General features: G+C 38.4%; 1 protein-coding gene across 1 annotated transcript; it reads left to right on the forward strand.

The window, feature by feature from the left end:
• Positions 1-6,063: 6,063 nt before the first annotated feature.
• Positions 6,064-11,447, forward strand: LOC135746443 (UDP-glucuronosyltransferase 2C1-like). The gene is made up of 2 exons (XM_065265096.2): positions 6,064-6,216; positions 9,329-11,447. Exons 1-2 carry the CDS (start codon positions 6,213-6,215, stop codon positions 10,927-10,929), a joined length of 1,605 nt encoding a protein of 534 aa, XP_065121168.1. The 5' UTR covers positions 6,064-6,212; the 3' UTR covers positions 10,930-11,447.
• Positions 11,448-19,050: the final 7,603 nt, after the last annotated feature.

Below are 19,050 nucleotides of genomic sequence, written 5' to 3' on the forward strand. Positions count from 1 at the left end.
AGTAACGAGTAACGAGCAAACACTACTTTTTTAAAGTAACTTCCCCAACACTGGTCATTATAGACTGTTTCTGATTTGTGTATGATATTGAGGTTGTTGATGTGATGGAAAAAAAATTGTAGACAAATTTGATTGGTCATTGAAGGTCCGATACTGTGATTAGTCGGTGACTATTGTCTGATGTGATTGGTCTATGAATTTTTAAATACTTTGGGATACCATTATTATGTTCATATGCCTGAAGAAGATCTTACGATCGAAACGTCGCAATAAATTATTTTAATATTTTGCAAGTTATTAGTGTGCGGGATATCTCTTTTGTATATATGTTTGGTGGACTATTATTGTCTATTATTCCAACGCACCTAACCGGAACCTACAGGTGTGCGACGTTGGTCTTTCATCATTTATTTAAAAAAAATAAAAGTAAAAACTGAGTTTGTTGTGTGTGTGTCATGTTTGTGTGTGGGGCGCACCCCTAACCAGTGTCTATGTGGGTCAGTGAAAAGGGTTATAACATGTGACCTGAGGCTGAGCTCTAATTGGCTGGTTTCGGATCCGCCCTGGGGCGCAGGACTGTGAGCCTCAAACTTTCCCACCAATGTTATAAGCGAATCAGAATTGTTTTTGTCTTTGACCTCATGTGATTGGATCTTTCTCAGAGTCTCATAACCGCGTTGCAGAATGCCATTTAACTGCTACAGTAGCTAAAGTACTGATCAGTAAAAGCAAGTGAAATACCTTGAGATGAAAGAAAATATGATTTTATGCTTACAAAATCACCTTTATAATATGTTTAGTTGAAGATTAAATAGAGGAGCTTGGACCAGATTGAGCAACAAGAAGTGATCGCTTATGGCAAATGGAGTTGGCTAACATTACCTGGATGCTATGTAAGCAACATACAGTTTGTAATTAGAGAAGCATATGTGATATGTCTTTTGTGTAATAGCTGTTTAGAACACTTCATAATACATATAAGTCACACTGCCAGCAGTAGAGAAACACCTACAATAACTTACACTTTTTATGTGTTTATTGTTTCTTCAGTTGTGACAACAAAACAAAACTGCTTCATGTGCCACCAGAAATCTATCTCTTCTGTGTGTGTAACAGTGGGGTTAACTGTATCAAACAGAGGGTTTGTTGTATCCACATATTCATCCATCCATGATCCTTCATCTAACCATTTAGCAACAATGCATATAGATTTTTTGTCATTTATTTTCCCTGATATTGTATTAACAGTTATCAATTGAATAGTATTTACATTGTTTTTATTTTATTATCATTGTCTGTAAGAGAAAAAGACCAAAAGCAAAGAATCCTCGGCCCTGTAGAAATATGTAAATTAGCCCGTGTTAGTTTGTGCCCCCTTAACCCCTACTGTGAATTCACACATACATATTTTGTCACATACTGTTTCTAGTAGGAAAGTATGTTGTTTCGTATGCAGCCATTTTTTTCACCCCAAGCGTGTTTTCGTCATTAAAATGTAGTTGTTTGGAAGAAAACTAAAGCGGTCTCTCATAACACTGGAGCCCAGTGTTATTTGTTTGTAATGTTAAGCACTGTATGTGTTAAGCAAACACACTGTTCAAACAAAGCTGGCTTTGGAGGTCAAATGCCCTTGATCTCTTGCCATTTAATTGATCAGAGCCGTATTTCACCAAGAAGCTAGGCAAAATCGCTTTCATAATCAAAGACGATCTTCTATGATTATGAACATGATTTTGCCTAGCTTTCGGCTCTGTGTAGTAAATACCGCTCCATCTGAAAGCAAGTGATGGCAATTTACAACTAATCACCAAACCGGCTTTACTGATGGGACACGCATGAGAATCAGAGAATCGCAGACAATTTTTTTCGCCAGCTCTACCTGATAGCGCCATCTGCTGTTTTTGGAATGCATGGTCTTATTTGTGAGAAAATCTGCGTGGTCACATTTGTGAGAAAATTAAGTTAAAAGAATCTCTGCTGCAAAACACAGTACATATTTGTAACACCTGCATTTTCCCTCAAATTGCCTTTTGTATTTGCAAAGCATTTTCTGTTTGAGTCGAGTTTTCCCTTTGGAAAGCAGACTGAGTTTGTTTGAAACATGCTGGATTTGTTTGTTTAAATATGGCACAAAATTCACTCCACAGTATTCTCACTATCCAAACCGAAACTCACCCGAGAGTGTTTGACCCCCAAAGGCTGGTTCATTGCTTAGTCTGATTTTTACTTGCGCCCTGGCCTACTTGCAGAGGTGAGCTCAAGCGCGGAATGCACAGTGTGAGTGCAAATGGCGCCAAATCATGGTTCAAAAGGTGAGACGTTGGTTGCATGACAGTCATTGAATTACATTTACTTTCCAATAAAACATCTGAGCAGCACAAGTGATAGATTGACTAAGCAATATGATGGCATGGTGAGAGGGATGTGTGTCATTGCGTCCCATACGACTACAAATAGAAGCCACAAACATAACATTACAATGGGCTCCAGTGTTTAGAAATCTGTTTACTTTCTGTTTTCTTCAAAACAATTGCATATTGACAATAAGGTACTCGGGCACGGAGTGGGGACGAATGCGCTCAGGCATTCAACGCAACTGTGCCTAATAGGGTTGTGCCGATGGAGAGACACTATCGTGATGCCATGCCCCCACCCCACTCCGCTGCGGGTCAACATACACTAACTTTCTTCTATAATCTCAAGTTAACCTAAAATCTTTGCGGGAATTGCTCTATAAATTAAATTGAAAATATAACTAATGGATATATGCTATTTTAAATACTGTAATCTATGCCAGAGACGTGCGTTAGTCTGTGAAAATATCCTGTCAGGCATTTGATTTTGACATTGCTAGAAACTTGTCTTTTTACATGTTGTACATTTAACTTAAAATATTTAATTTTGTACAAGAAAACAGCCCATATTAATAATTTCTTAGTAGCCTATTGTAGTGTCTCGGGAGATCGTGCTCATTGTTACATAGCTATGTGGGTATACTGCACTGAAGCGGCAGATTAAGATATAAACGCTAAGAACAAGAAAATGGGAACAACACTCCGACCGAAACGCGGGATTTACATACATTTCGATGTTTCTGGCCAGAAATACCAACTTGTTCACTTTGTCTAGTTTTAATAAGCTGTGGATGGAAGTGCTGGCTGCTCCCCGCGGTGCTGAAGACCCGCTCTGACGGAGTCCTGGTGGCACATATGCACAGATATTTACGTGCAACCTATTGGAAAGTGCGGAGGAGGGTTCGTAAAATAATAATTATAGCTTTTAAGTACAAAATAGTATTTATGTAAAAATATATATTAAAATAAAAAAGTGCACAACTCTTCTTAAGTGGAAGTAAAAAAGTAAAATAACGAATAATAATTATATAATAAAGAAAAATTAAAATACCCTACAACCCCCCCATGCCCCCTACTAACAATATCATCGTCCATCGCGCTGGTTTAACGTAACCATCATCAACTGCCAAATTAGGGGACATAGCCCAACTCTAATGCCTAATGTGCCCATTCCTGTCACTGTTCCCTTATATCAAAAGATTAGTTTTATCGGTAACACTTTAGAATACTGATCCATTGTTAATAAATAACTACACAGGAACAAATGAGTAATGCAGTATTAACAATCTAGTAACTACTGTTAACTAACACAAAACTCTTATTAATTAACTAGTAAGTAATAGCCCACAGATGAGCATGGTAGTTCACTATTAACTAATCAATAACTACTATTTTTTCATACTTCCCAGAGAATTACTGAAAAGTTTCATAATGCATGCAAAATTAAACAATAACTAATATAGGATAAATGACTAGCACTATATTAACACGTTTCCTACTGTAAATACAGGTACACAAGACTGTTTGCATTATCAATAGATAATTGCACACTAGAGAGTCATTAAGAGACTACTGGAACATATAGATTCATAAACCATCTAAATGCCACACATTAAGATTTTATTATTTAACCTAACTTACCTGTCAAAAAATATGTTTTTATGTATGGCTCCTTTAGCTCATATGTGAATAGCCTGTGAATGGTTAGAGGACTCTACACTTTAAGATTAGCTTTCCATTAACTACTATCTGAATAACGGTAACCCACTAGTAATGACTCAAGTGTTACTACATCCTTCTAAAGTAATTACTAATTTTTTGGATCAGTATTCTAAAGTGAAGAGCATGGTAACCCACTAGTAATGACTCAAGTGTTAATACATCCTTCTAAAGTAATTACAAATTTTTTGGATCAGTATTCTAAAGTGAAGATCATGGTAACCCACTAGTAATGACTCAAGTGTTAATACATCCTTCTAAAGTAATTACTAATTTTTTGGATCAGTATTCTAAAGTGAAGATCATGGTAACCCACTAGTAATGACTCAAGTGTTAATACATCCTTCTAAAGTAATTACAAATTTTTTGGATCAGTATTCTAAAGTGAAGATCATGGTAACCCACTAGTAATTCCCTAATAAGGGGAGATATGAATTAATAAAGACACAAGACACGGAGCGGCTGCTTCACCATCAGAGTCTCTGTATTGTCTGAAAATTATTTAAATTGTTTAATCACATTATGTTCTGATTTTGTGTGCCATTAAACTTGAATGACAGAAAACCACTTTAAATAAAATCAAAACACAAATGATAAAAATGTACTTAACGTTACATTCAGCTTTACACTGTCCAAGTTAAACATATCACATTTATCATGATGATATCATATGCTAGACGGTATAAACAATTAACATGCTCATTAGCATACTCTCATTGTCATTTACAGTGAACAGACTCAGAAAATGTGGACATATCAAAAGTGAAGGTCCCATTTTTACTAATTTTACACAATTATTGAACTCGTAAAAACAATGTATCATCTTTCAAAACAGTCAACTGCAACTTATAACTCGTAATTATTGCATAATCTATCAAAATACAAATTATATTGGTAGATTCACTGCATTTTACACAATTTCTCCCACCGCGTGGTCCCAATGATCAGCATGGAAAACGCATGGGCTATGGATTGAACTGGGAGCAAAGTTTTTAATATATGATAACAAGAGCTTTTTGAACACATTTAATGATGACATTTATATCTTTCAGAAGTATAACACATAACCAATGATTGCGTAATAAAATAACACGCATTTTGTACCTGATGAGGGGAGATATTAATTAATGAAGACACGAGATACTGCGGCTGCTTCACCATCAGATTCTCTGTATTCTAGTCTGAGCAGCGTGCGTCCGCGTCGCCCCTCCCCCGCGGGTAAACACTTCCCCAGGAAAAGCAATCAAACACTCGATTTATCATTCAAGTCTGAGCAAGGAATATCAATTGTCAGAGACAATTTTAAAGACATATTAAGCATATTCAAGAAATGCATTCTTTCATATTTAGTCAGTATTAATAAAATGTTTTGACAGGTAGGTTAAATAATAAAATCACAGTATGGCATTTTGATGGTTGATGAATCTATATGTTCCAGTAGTCTCTTACTCTGATTCAATGAGAAGTCTGCTATTATCTATTGAAAATGTAAAGAGTCTTGTCTATTTGTTTACAGTAGTAAACATGTTAATAGGCTATAGTCATTTATCCTATATTAGTTATTGTTTAGTTTTGCATGAATTATGAAACTTCTCAGTAGTTCGCTGGAAAGTATGAAAAAAATAGTTGTTATTGATTAGTTAATAGTGAACTACCACGCTAATCTGTGTGCTATTACTTACCAGTTAATTAATCAGAGTTTTGTGTTAGTTAACAGTAGTTTCTAGATTGTTAATATTGCCTTAATTATTTGTTCCTGTGTAGTTATTCATTAACAATGGATCAGTATTCTAAAGTGTTACCGTTTTATCAAAAGATGAATTTTTGTGAATTTATAAAGGCTGAAAGGAGCTCTTTATATGAAGAATTGTTTATATAACACATATCAACCCAAGTCATTTTTTTACCTTACAAACATATCAGTGGCAATCAAAGATGTGTCATATGACTAACAGCCTGAACTTTGAACTTTATGCCGGGGCCTCTCAATACTATTGAAAGTAATCTTTGTCTCTTGGCTGTAAACAGGTTGTGTTACAGGAGTAAACTGATCATTCTGACAGACACAAAAGGACTTACATGCTGAGTTGAAGTACCAAAACTAAATTAACTGGAAGTGTTTCATATACCAATAAGCTGATGCGTAAGTAATCTTTAGCTGATCAAAAATATTTGATTAAAAAAAAAAGAATCTTCAAACAGGAAGCATACGATTGTCAACAGAAAACATAATTTTTAACTTATGTTTAATGTTTTCAGTACTTTAAAGGACAGTACTTAAAGTGATGACATGCATCATTTAACATTATTAGTCTGTAGAAGTCAAGCAAATATTTTTTATTGTATTACTAATGTATGGCACCAACTATTGTTTGGTTTAATGTTTGTTTAGATCCATCAGGACTCAGTTATCGGCTGATACTTAGCACACAGCATTATATTGCATGGTCTGCAACCATGATCACGGATGTGCATGCATTATTCAGGCTACTTGTGCAACCTAGTCTCACCCCATGGCGTCAATATTTGACGACACTTGACCATGCGTCAATATGTTGACGTGGAGGGTATACCTTTTGCGTCATTTTTCGACGAACTGGGGACTTCAATACTATTAAGTCCGTTGCATTCTCTTTCCTATTTTCTTACCATTTTCGCGTCGGTTTAGGGTTAGATTTACATAATGACATCCCTACCCAAACCTAACTCTAACCCCAACGCCAGGTGACAACTGTTTAATTTCGCGTACCTAACTCTAACCCCAACGCCAGGTGACAACTGTTTAATTTCGCGTACACTGTTTAATTTTGCGTAATCTAACCCTAAACCGACGCGAAAATGGTAAGAAAATAGGAAAGAGAATGCAACGGACGTAATAGTATTGAAGTCCCCAGTTCGTCAAAAAATGACGCGAAAGGTATACCCTCCGCGTCAACATATTGACGCATGGTCAAGTGTCGTCAAATATTGACGCCATGGGGTGAGACTGTGTTAACTTGTGTCAGGACTCTGCCTTGAAGTCTTGTTATATTTGTATTTTGTCATGGTGGCAGAGTTCTGGCAGTCCCTGGCCTTGTGTGGAGGTTCATGCCTTGTTTTTGTATTTGGCATGTGCCTCCGGTGTCTTGTCCTGTGACCCCGCCCCCCTCGTTCTCCTGCTTATTAGTAATCATTGGTTTTCTCCCATCACCTGTTCCCGTTCGTTATCTTGTTTGGTTTCTTCTATTCTGTCAGGGTGTGGTGGTGGATAGAACCCAAGCGCAGACAGCTCATACTAAAAGACGTTTAATTTAACATAAAAACCCTTGAGGGGGCAAACAATGACAGAACTAGAAAATAATCATGACAAGACAGATCACACGAGACGGTATCATAGATACACAATGAACCGGCACAAGACATAAGACACAATGGCTTAAATAGGGAAAACTAAACTAGGGAACAATGACAAACAGGTGAAGGGAATAAACGAATCATTAATAATTTAACAAGGAAACGAGGGGGCAGGGTCAAGACTTAAGACAGGAGAGTATGCGGTACACAAAACATAAACACAGACCACATGACTCTCCACACAAACACAGAACACGTATACAGGGGTGTCAGGATCCCGGCACCAGAAACAAGACAAAATACACTTAATAACATTCGGGATCCTGACAACTTGTAAGTGAAGAAGAAACCATCCTGTGTAACCAAACTGTCCTGTATTTAAGATTACGCCATAAATCGAGTAGTCAAATATTGGTTAAGGGTCAGTGCATTTCTCAATATATCACAATATCATATTAACACAATGAGTAGCAAACCAAAACGTTAGTATGTGTGTCTGTGTGTGTGTAATTTTTGTGTGTATACTTGTGAAATGTCATAACAACTGACTATTTCATGTGACCTCACTAGTAATTCCAAAATATTAAATAATCGAAGTAATGTTGTTACATGCTAGCAATTAGCACAGGTGTCTGTCAGGGTTATTTTTTTAGGGGTTTTATGCAATATAAAATGGCAATTAGTCTAATTTGTTACTGTGTTTATTCAGGCAAAATAGAAATACATTGAGGGCTGCTTTAAAATAAGTCTGTGTGTATCACTTAAATATAAATTTTTTTAGGAATAATACTTAATGGCATTAGTAATCATATTTCCTTTGAGCTGTTTACATATACTGTAAGAAGTCCTATATCATTAATACATCCTGCAAGTTTAATAGCTTACCATGTGGTCCTCATCTTTAATACAAGCATTTATGCAATCATGCTCGGAAAAAGCCCAGTTTATAATAAAAGAGACGCTCACACAAACGCAAGCGTGTCTTTTATCATAAACCCCTTCAAAGCGTCAGCAGCAGCCACATATTTTGACATGACACCCAGAAAACATATTTTGACATGACAACCCACACATGACGGGCTACATACACTGTCAGAAATAAAGGTAAAAAACTGTACATTTTCTGTCACTAGGGCTGTACCCTAAGTTTACGTTTGGTACCATTACATGAATAAAAAACAGAATACAATTTTGGGTAGATTACCGTACCTTAAGGACCTGCATTGTTAGAAAAAAGTCAAAATATGTACCCTAGCTGTCAGTGGGACAGCACCCTTTAAAAAGGTAATTGTATGGACCATTAGGTACAGATATGAAAACATTTAGTACCAATATGTACCTTTGAGATACTAATATGTATTTTTGAGGTACTAATAAGCTCTCTTTGGTCCCAGCATGTACTTCTGAGGTACTAAAATGAAATCCTTAGGTGCAAAGCTGTACTTTTTGAAAGGGTACAGCCCCAGTGACAGAAAAGGTACAGTTTTGTACCTTTATTTCTGAGAGTGTACATACGAGCTTCGCATCGTGCACCTTCGAAAAGAAGTCACCAGCTGCCACTGGATCTGTCACAAGCATAGATAAATTTTCATATGACTGTCTACTGCAAGATAACAACAACTACTTTATTAAGCTATATTATTAAACTATATTAAAATATATATAAACTATATGTATAATAAGCTTTATTAGCTATCCTACTGCTTGCAATCTGGAACTTATTATTGTAATCTTGTTTTGCTGGCACTGATTTTTCAGTACATTTATCAGATTTCAACTTAAAGCATAACTTACAACAATACTGAAGTAACATTCTCTCTTAAATAACATTCTTTTATTAAACTTGCAAGAACATTAGATCACAAGAAGAAGTTAGAACACATTTTAGATTTTTCTAATCGTTTATTTTTTATCATTTACAGGAAAGATGGCACAGTTCTCTGACATGATTTCTTTTTCACTCTTGATGTTGATCCCAATCTTTTTTTGTTCTGACTGTGATGGTGGAAAAGTTTTAGTGGTGCCTTTGGAGGGAAGTCATTGGGTGAATATGAATGTCCTCATCAAAGCTTTGCATGACCAGGGACACACCGTTGATGTGATACGCACCAACAACAGCTGGTACGTCAAAGAAAACTCAACATATTACAATTCTATAACCATACATAACAGCAAATGGATGGATGAAGAGTTTATAAAGGAAGTTATCCACAAAATGATTAACCACGACAGAGGGAAGAGCTCATTGCTGAGTATTGTAAGATTGCATATGGACATGTTCAGTTCATTATCCAAAGTTCATGGAATGATATGTGAGTTTGTGACAAACATATTTGAAAATGAAGAAATAATGAAGACTCTGAAGGAAAGGCAGTATGATTTAATTCTTACTGATCCCAGCTGGGGTTCTGGAATTCTGTTGGCTCATAAACTCCAGCTACCGGTGGTCTATAATGCGAGATGGACAGTTAGTAGTGAAGGACACCTGGAGATCGCTCCTTCACCATTATCTTACATCCCTATGACGATGTCAGGACACACAGACAAAATGACGTTCTTTCAAAGAGTAAAAAATGTTTTCTTCTATATGCTGATGGACCTTCCCAGTAAGCTTTTCACAGAGCCACAGTACCAAGCACTTTGTGACAAATATTTTCATCCACCTGTAAATTTTCGTGAACTTCTCCGGGGAGCTGATATTTGGCTAATGAGAGTTGATTTTGTTTTTGAATTTCCTCGTCCAACCATGCCAAATGTCATCTACATTGGCGGCTTCCAGTGCAAACCAGCAAAAACTCTCCCACAGGACCTGGAGGACTTTATGCAAACTTCTGGAGATCATGGTGTCATCATCATGTCTTTAGGAGCGTTTGTGAGTAATCTACCAGATGATGTAAGTGAAGAAATAGCTGCTGCATTTGCCCAGCTCCCTCAGAAGGTGATTTGGAGATACACTGGTAAGAGACCATCTACTCTGGGCAATAACACATTACTGCTTGACTGGATGCCACAGAATGATCTTCTAGGACATCCAAAGACTCAAGTTTTTGTAGCTCATGGAGGAACCAATGGAGTTCAGGAAGCTTTGTACCATGGTATTCCAGTGGTTGGAATTCCACTTTTCTTTGATCAGTATAATAATCTTCTTCGACTGCAAGAAAGAGGAGGAGCCAAGATTCTCTCTATCGCAACTTTAGATAGGAACATACTGCACACGGCCATAAAGGAAGTCATCAATGAACCGTCCTACAGACTGAGTATGCAGAAGCTTTCTCATCTTCACAGAGACAAACCAGTTCAACCTTTGGACAGCGCCCTCTTTTGGATTGAGTTTGTTATGAGACACAAAGGTGCTGCTCATCTTCGTACAGAGTCTTACAAACTGCCTTGGTACTCCTATTACTCAGTAGATGTTGCAGTTGTATTGTTTACAGTTGTTTTGATATTTTCTCTCTCTGTTTTTTGGACCGTTAAATATCTGTGTGTCATGTTGTGCTGCAGCAGAAAAAGGAAAACTGAGTGATGTGTACATGTTTGCATATGAATTACTCAGTAGTCAACTCAAAAAGGTTTACTCTGTCATTGCTTACTCTCATGTAATAGCACATTTATATACTCTTCTTGAAACACAAACAAATTGTAAAGAAGACCTGCCTTGTTGCTACTGTGGATATAGGGTGTCAAACTCAGATTTGCATCTTTTAAAGTTCAGATGCTCTTTTTAAAATATTTGGGGTCAACCTCTGGCACAGCTTTAAAGCTGTAACTTATTAAATCCTATCAGAGGTCTAGAATGTCATTGAAACACACCAGTGGCTTTGTTGTCATCAGTATTATCATGTTACCCCTTGAAGTACCCCTCCCCACAGAGCCCCTCACATAACAAATGCCAATTTAACCCCTGTGTATATAACATTTTAAATCTTAAATTCATAACCAGTAGACTCATGATCATTGATTACACCAGAGCGGGCCCTAGACCTAGCAAAATTTGGTTTAAAATTTTTTTAAATTTTAATCTATTAAATTATGTTTAAATTATTCTATGTATACTGCATGTTAATTATCTTTTTTACACTTCTGGTCCTGAGAACATATTTCGTTCTTATGTGGCAACACGTACAGAATAACAATAAAAGATCCTGGTCCCTATCTTACACCCAGCGCAATTGACTTTGTCAGTGTATCATTCGTATTTTGCACCGGCGCACAGCGGGTTTTTCCCTTCACAGACGCATGTCGGCAAACTAGGGAATGAACTTGCGCTCCCTGGGCGGTTCAGCGCAAAAAAGGAGACGTGTTCCGGCGCAAACCATCTCTTATGCTATTTTGCAGTTTAAAAAAACAATTGCGCTACTAACCAAAAAAAAAAACTAGTCTAAAGTCAGTGGCGCGTTGCGCATAGTTCATTATGCTATTTTAAGGGCGCATGCTTGACCATAATGTATAGCGTGCACAACACGCATTGCTTATCTAATCTACACAGATGCAACAGTTATTTTTGCAAATCATAAATTGTTACAATAAAAAATATTAATACATGAGATAAGGGAAATCATTAAATCATAAATTGTTACAATAAAAAATATAAATACATGAGATAGGGGAAAACATTGTGGTGTGCACGATAGGCATAAATAGGCATAAATGTAGCTTACTGTTTATTCAGGCTAATTATAGTAATGACGGATCAGACCTGTTTGCCCAGAAGTTACAAAACATTTGTGTATATAAGGAGATCTGACAAATTAGTTTGTCCGTCAAGAATCAGGAAAAAAATCGGAAGACTGCGAAATCACCTTTACCATATGTAAGTACATTAAAAACCTTAGTATTAAACTTACCAGTTGAGTTTGCTCATATTTTTTTTCTTTTGCACAGTAAGATGGAGTATGTCTTGGGACAGAGAATTAGACACCGGAGGGAGAGGGTATACCGGCCAAGACTGACATATCTCTCCTTCAGTGAGGAGGAATGCTTATGCAAGCTACGCCTGACCCGCCAGGCTGTGACAGACATCTGTCATCTCCTGGCAGATGAGCTGGGGACTGATGCACCCTCTCCATATGCCTTGCCCGTTGCAGTAAAGGTTACAGCGGCATTACATTTCTATGCGTCTGGGTCGTTCCAACACCCCATTAGCTCCATTGGAGGCATTTCACAATCTGCCATAAGTTCGGCTATACATGCAGTTACATCAGGTCTAGTCCGACATGCTGGGGAATACATCAAATTCCCCGTCACACCTGACAGCCAGGAAAGAGCAAAGCAAGCATTTTGTGCGAAGTATGGGTTCCCTGGTGACCTTGGTTGTATAGACTGCACCCATGTGCAGCTACGTGCCCCATCAGAAAACGCACTTGTATACATCAACCGCAAGGGAACCTATTCAATCAACGTACAAGTCATTTGCGATGCTTATAGTAAAATCACCCATGTCTTTGCAAATTATCCTGGCTCGAGCCACGACTCATTCATACTGGCAAACTATTCCTTTCTTGCCATCTTCGAGGGGAATCCCCCGTTGGATGGTTGGCTGTTAGGGGACAATGGGTATCCGTTAAAGACATGGCTGATGACACCATTTTTGATGCAAGCAACAATGCGTGAAATGCAGTTTAATCGAAAACACACACAAACACGCTCTGTAATTGAATGAACGTCCGGCATACTGAAAATGCGCTTTAGATGTTTGGATAGATCAGGAGGCACTTTACAGTACAGTCCTCAAAAAGTCGCAGCAATCATTGTGGCGTGTTGTGTTTTACATAACATTACCATAAATCAAGGTTGTGTTGGTGACATAGATGAGGAAATATTAGAGGACTTAAGGAGACGTGATGGTAAACTGCATGTGCCGATGCCACTTAACCCAAATGCCCCAGCAGCAGCACGGGAGAGGAGAGCTTATTTGGCAGAAGAGCTGCTGCATCGTTTATAGTGAGGTATGCAAAGTTATCTCAGTCTAATGTTATACTAAATTGCAAAAATATATAATATTTATTTGTAACATTGATTTACATTTAGTCAAAAAGAAAAATCAATAGCAAACAGTAATTTATAAAAAAAGGAAAATGAGGTTAAAAATATTTAAACAGAAAAACTTTCATTCTTTTTCCCTCCTCTGGTAGTTTTGCGACGCGCGCCTCGGCGGGATTGGACACCTGAGGGTCCGGGAATGGCATTGCTCGGTGTGCGTCTGGTGTAACGGGTGGACGGAGATGGAGTGGGGGAAGGAGGAACAGGCACAACAGGAGGAGACACAACAGGAGTTGGTGGTGCGCTTGAAGGGGCACGCTCCATGGCTGCAGCAATGCTCTCCAGGCTTGAGGAGATGCGTCCGAGAGGCCGCAGCAACATCGCCACCCGGTCAAGAGGGGCATTCACACTTCGCCGCATCCCGGACAGCTGCCGCTCCAGCATTTCAAATGCGGTTTGCTGGAGCTGCAGGAATGGGTGGTCTTCTGGTCTAGCGATGCTGCCACGGCGTGTAGGTCTTGATTGATACGCTGTTCCCTCCTCAGATGGCCCGTGTGCACAGCCCGCGAGGCCAGGGTCTTCCTGCGAAGCTCTTACATTATTTGTATTTATTGTGTGGCTGCATTAAAAAAAATATTATGCATATAACGATTAAAATATTTTCATAAATTTGTTGTGTGGCTGTATTACATTTATTTTATGTAAATAATAATAAATAAAATGTTTTCATAAGAAACCTTAATGTATGTGAACTTGAATTGTAAGTGTACCTTGGGGTTGGAGTGCTTGCGTTTCTTGGGTGCCGATTTCAAAGCCCCCAAACCCTTCAACGCTTTCAGCGGTGAGAGTGGACACAGCGATGTCTTCTGCTGGCGTCAGGTCATGTGTAGAGGCAGATCCACCTCCTGTTACACGGCATGCCCGATTTATGCTGGCAAGCTTGGACTTTCCCCGTCTCCTGTTATCATTGTAGCGCTTGCGGCACTGGTGCATCGTCCTGGGGATGCCAGCTGACAAAACAATTGTGGCTATTTCCTTCCACGCCTGTTTAACCGACGCTGATTTGGGCGGGTTTCTCCCATCCTCATACAAAACAACTTCTCTTTCTTTGACTGCTCTTACAAGAACGTCGGTCTCCTCGGCTGTGAACCGCTCCTGGCGTGCGCCTGGTAAATCCGCCATAATAATAGCAACCCGCCATGGAACTTGCGTTTAAAGGGAATGTTGGATGACGTTCTGATTGGTTTATTTGACGTTATGCCCAAACCACACCTATGAATAATGAACCTACTTCAGACCAACCCCTTATTGATTTGCGCCTGGCACAAGAGTTATTTCTCCCGCCGGGAAAATAGCAACAGCACCCAAGATCTGCCCACAAACTCACTTGCGCATTGCGCTTTGCAGTTGCGTTTCAGATCATTAACACTCTGGGGTCGACGGTGGCGCGGGCGCCGCAAACTCTTTATTTTTCAGAGACTTAAATTACTCTGCTGATTTTTGACATACTGTGAGGATTTGAGACGGGGAACAAGAGAACCCAAGCGCAGACGATATCGGGGAGTGAACACAGAACATTTATTAACAATAAACATGAAAACAAAAAGCCCACGAGGGGGCAACACAACATCAAACATGAATTTACAATACTGACTAAACAAGAAACACTCTGATGAAAACATTACTTAAATTAACACTATGGACAGCAAAACATGACATGATACAGCACAATGATCCAGCACAAGACAAGAGGAGATTAAATAGGGGAACCTAAACAAGATAACGAGGGCAACACAGGTGAGAGGGATGAACTGATAATGAATAATTAACAGGGAGAACAAGGGGCGGGGACTAGAGACGAGACACCAGAGGCACATGCCACAATAAACAAGGCATGAGCCTCCACACGAAACAAGATACTGTCAAAACCCTGCCACCACTATAAAACATAAATATAAAACAGACTCCTGGGGCAGAGTCCTGACACATACAGATATGATTTATACATCATTTAAAACGTTAAAGTGTCTAATTTTTTCTTTCCACTCCCAATAAAAACAGAATGTTGTGCTTTTCGCAAAATTAAGAAAATAAACATGATGCACGTTCTGTTCTCTCTCCCTTAGTGAAGTCCTTTCAGAAACGCGTCAGAAAAATAAACTGTAACTTAACGAATAGTTGTCGTAGAAACAAAAGATAAATGTCTACATAATGCTTGGAATGTCTCCTTTTAAATGATGTAAATGAGATTGAAAACAGATATTGTCATTCGGTGCAAACTGTATGAGAAGGAGGAAAAGTACCGTATTTCTTCAGTTACCTCATTATCTGTAATGAGATCGGATCGTCACACCCCCGCGCCATTGAAGTGAACAAGCAGAAACATCCATATGCATGACTCGTGCCTCCTGCAGTCAATGGATATGCAATCCACAATCCAGTCTCTCCATTCCTTGTATTTCCATCCGATTGCACCAAACATAACATCTAAATCCTTATTTCCTTTCGTATGTGTGTCAGTATCTCCAGACGCGAGTGTTTTCTTTGTTCTTCCGTCAAACAGTTCACGCGATTGGAACGCACATAAGTTACACAAACATGCGAGTCAGGAAACTCGACGTGCTTTTTGGTATTCTTATAAAATACGCGATTGCAAACAGTACAATCCTTATTTAGTTGCGTCTAAGCGCATATCTACGCACATCAAGTTTATTAAACACAGGATCACTCGCATGCGCACACATTCATGATCAACACGTGCACTGCTTTCATGATCAACACGTGAGGTAATGGCGGCGGTTGTAAACAAACATTGATAAGTTTACCACGCGTGTCCCTTGTGTTTCTACTATAATGATTACAAAAACACAAATAAGAGTCCAGACAACGATAGTCAGTTGTTCTTTTGAGCTTTTTACTGCACAAAAGTAAACCTCTCGCTGGCCAACCAAACACTAACCCTGTGTTGAAGTGTGTTCATTTTACGATGGCCAAACAGTATCTTTACCATGATTAGGCTACTATGGTTTTTAAAAGGTAACTTATACTTCTGAAATAAATAGAAAATATTTCAATAGAAATATATATATATATAATGTGTGTGTGTTTGTGTGTGTATTTACATTATATTGAAAAGTAAACCTTATTATGGTTTTACTACAGAGGAAGTTACATTCCTATTGAACATCCCCACAAGGCTCATTATGTGGCTCATTATTCAACTCTTTTGTCTCTCAGCTGTCAATCACTGATTATTCAGGAGCTTTCCCGCCTCCACGCATACAGCCTTTCCCAAGCAAAAGTGTCTTGCTTTATGTGATTGAGTAGGCCATATGATTTTCACATCATTTTGAAGAAAATCTCTAGACTACTAGATCCTGCTTTAAAAAAAGTCTTGGGAAAACATGTTTAGAATGAGTTTTGTAGAGTTATATCAGTGACTTAAAATTTTTGCTTTTTCAAAAACCACGCATAAACATTTTTCTCTCAAAAATACAAACATGTATATACATGTTGATTATATGATATTGTAGCCCAGTTTGTGATGAACACAGTGTTATGAGACTTTTGCCATTAATATGTTTTTAAGCAACTGAAAAAAGCACAAATGTCAGTGCATGTCAAAACTTCCCCAGGGCCCTAAAAACCCCTTAGACCCCAGAGGGTTAAAATAGGGCCCCTTGAGTTCTTGAGTTGAGTTTCATGTTTGATGTCTAACAGGAAAAATATGAAACCCCTGAGCTGAATGGCAGTGCAGTGCAACGAACACACACTGATGAACTTGCTGAATAAAAAGACTGATAAAGTGATTTTCACTGACCACCAAACAACAGCATACATATAATTTAAATGAAATAGAGCAAATAGACTAACATTTAAATAAAATATTATATAAAATAACAAATACTTGTTAACAAAATTAACAATAACATCTAAAACACCACAAACAAGATTAATAGCAACAATAATAAGAATTAGGTAACATTTAAATAGAACTATTAAAATCCAAACTGCTACTAAATGCTACCCTCATGACCATAGACTGTAAAAAAAGATGGACGACGCCCGTTCGCTCTCTTCCATTGGTGAAAAGTGAAGCCGCCAGTGTCCCGCAGTAGCGATTTTGCGAGTCTGCGCAGTAGCGATTTCAGGACCATTCCTGCGCAGTAGTGAGCAGGAAGTAAAGCGGTAAAATCAAGGCCCCGCCCCCGCAGAATGTGCATATCACAGCTGTCAATCATGACGTGACACCACAGTTTTTATAGCATTAAATAACTAATTAAAGACAAACTTATTTTAAAAACAAACACTTGAATTTCCATCAGCGTGATAAGAACTACAGTAAATGACAGAAACCATTTTTTAAATGCAGAAGGTTATCATTTTACAGCTCTTTTATACTTACCAACAGATGTAGATTTCCTTACTGGCAGTTTATACTTTAATAGTGCCCCTGGAAAGGGGACATAATGAGTAAATTAATGTTAGCACTTTAGTGTAGAAGCCAAACTGGGTATCTATTGTTCTGTTAAATGCTTTAACATCACAGCAAATGGTATAACACTAAACCAATTTTATGCAGCATGTTATTAGCATTTATTACATGGCTTGGTTAAATTCCAATGTAGAATGTGGTCATTATTCGCTATAACAACCGCTATAATTGCTATATATTATCCCTTATGTAAATAGCATAACAAAAGTTAATACAAGCACGATTTAGGCTAATGTTAATATAAGACTTTTATGTTGCATTTACACCAGCCGCGGTAGAGGCGGCAAAAACACTTAAACATTAGTGTTCCCTTGCTTCATTTGCGTGTGAAATTCTAGTCATTCGAGAAATTTACGCGCAAATTCGCGTCATGGGAGGGTCTTCTGCAACTCCGCTGAGACTCCGCTCGCTTCCTGTAATCACGTCACTACTACAGAAAGGTCGTTATTGATTAACGTCCGCGTATTAATCCGAGTGTAATCTCGTCTTTGCATTGCCTTAACATGTAAATCACCCGGGCTTGCCGCCTCTACCGCGGCTGGTGTAAACGCAACATTACACTGCAGATTATCCATACAGGTATCAGAAAATTAAGCCTACAGGTTAACATACCTTTATCTTCTTTTCTTCTTCCAGCCTCTTCTTTTGTCGTTTTTCATGGCCAGAAAGATATTTTTGTTTCTTGTCAGACATCATCGACGTCAAAGTTACTGACTGACAGACTGATAGACACTGACCAGGTGACGAGTGAGTGACATCATAGATTCAGTCATTGTCAAGATTATTCGGAACTTGCCATAATAAAAAAATTAAAAAATAACAACTGTGCTTATCATGATGCCTGATAAAGAATGCTGTACGCATTGCTGTGTGTTCATTGACAGACAGGAAGCGCACAACTTCAGCTAGAGATTTAACATAATAGCGGTTTTTCTCCACATGGGACTGTCCTAACAGACAGGTTATGGTTTCACCGCTGGCCTTTCTACGCTCATACTCTGCCCATGTGGTCGCAGCATGTATGTGCCCATGGCAGGATGCATGCTTTTGAAACCCCTCATCTTTTTCCAGTGCTGACTTCCAGTTTGTGTATCCACGGCGAGTGAAAACAAGATCTTTGTCATTTCCAGTTCCAAATTTGCGACAGGGGAAACAAAAGCATGCACCCAG

Source organism: Paramisgurnus dabryanus, chromosome 9, assembly GCF_030506205.2.
Source record: "Paramisgurnus dabryanus chromosome 9, PD_genome_1.1, whole genome shotgun sequence".
Classification (NCBI taxonomy): domain Eukaryota; kingdom Metazoa; phylum Chordata; class Actinopteri; order Cypriniformes; family Cobitidae; genus Paramisgurnus; species Paramisgurnus dabryanus.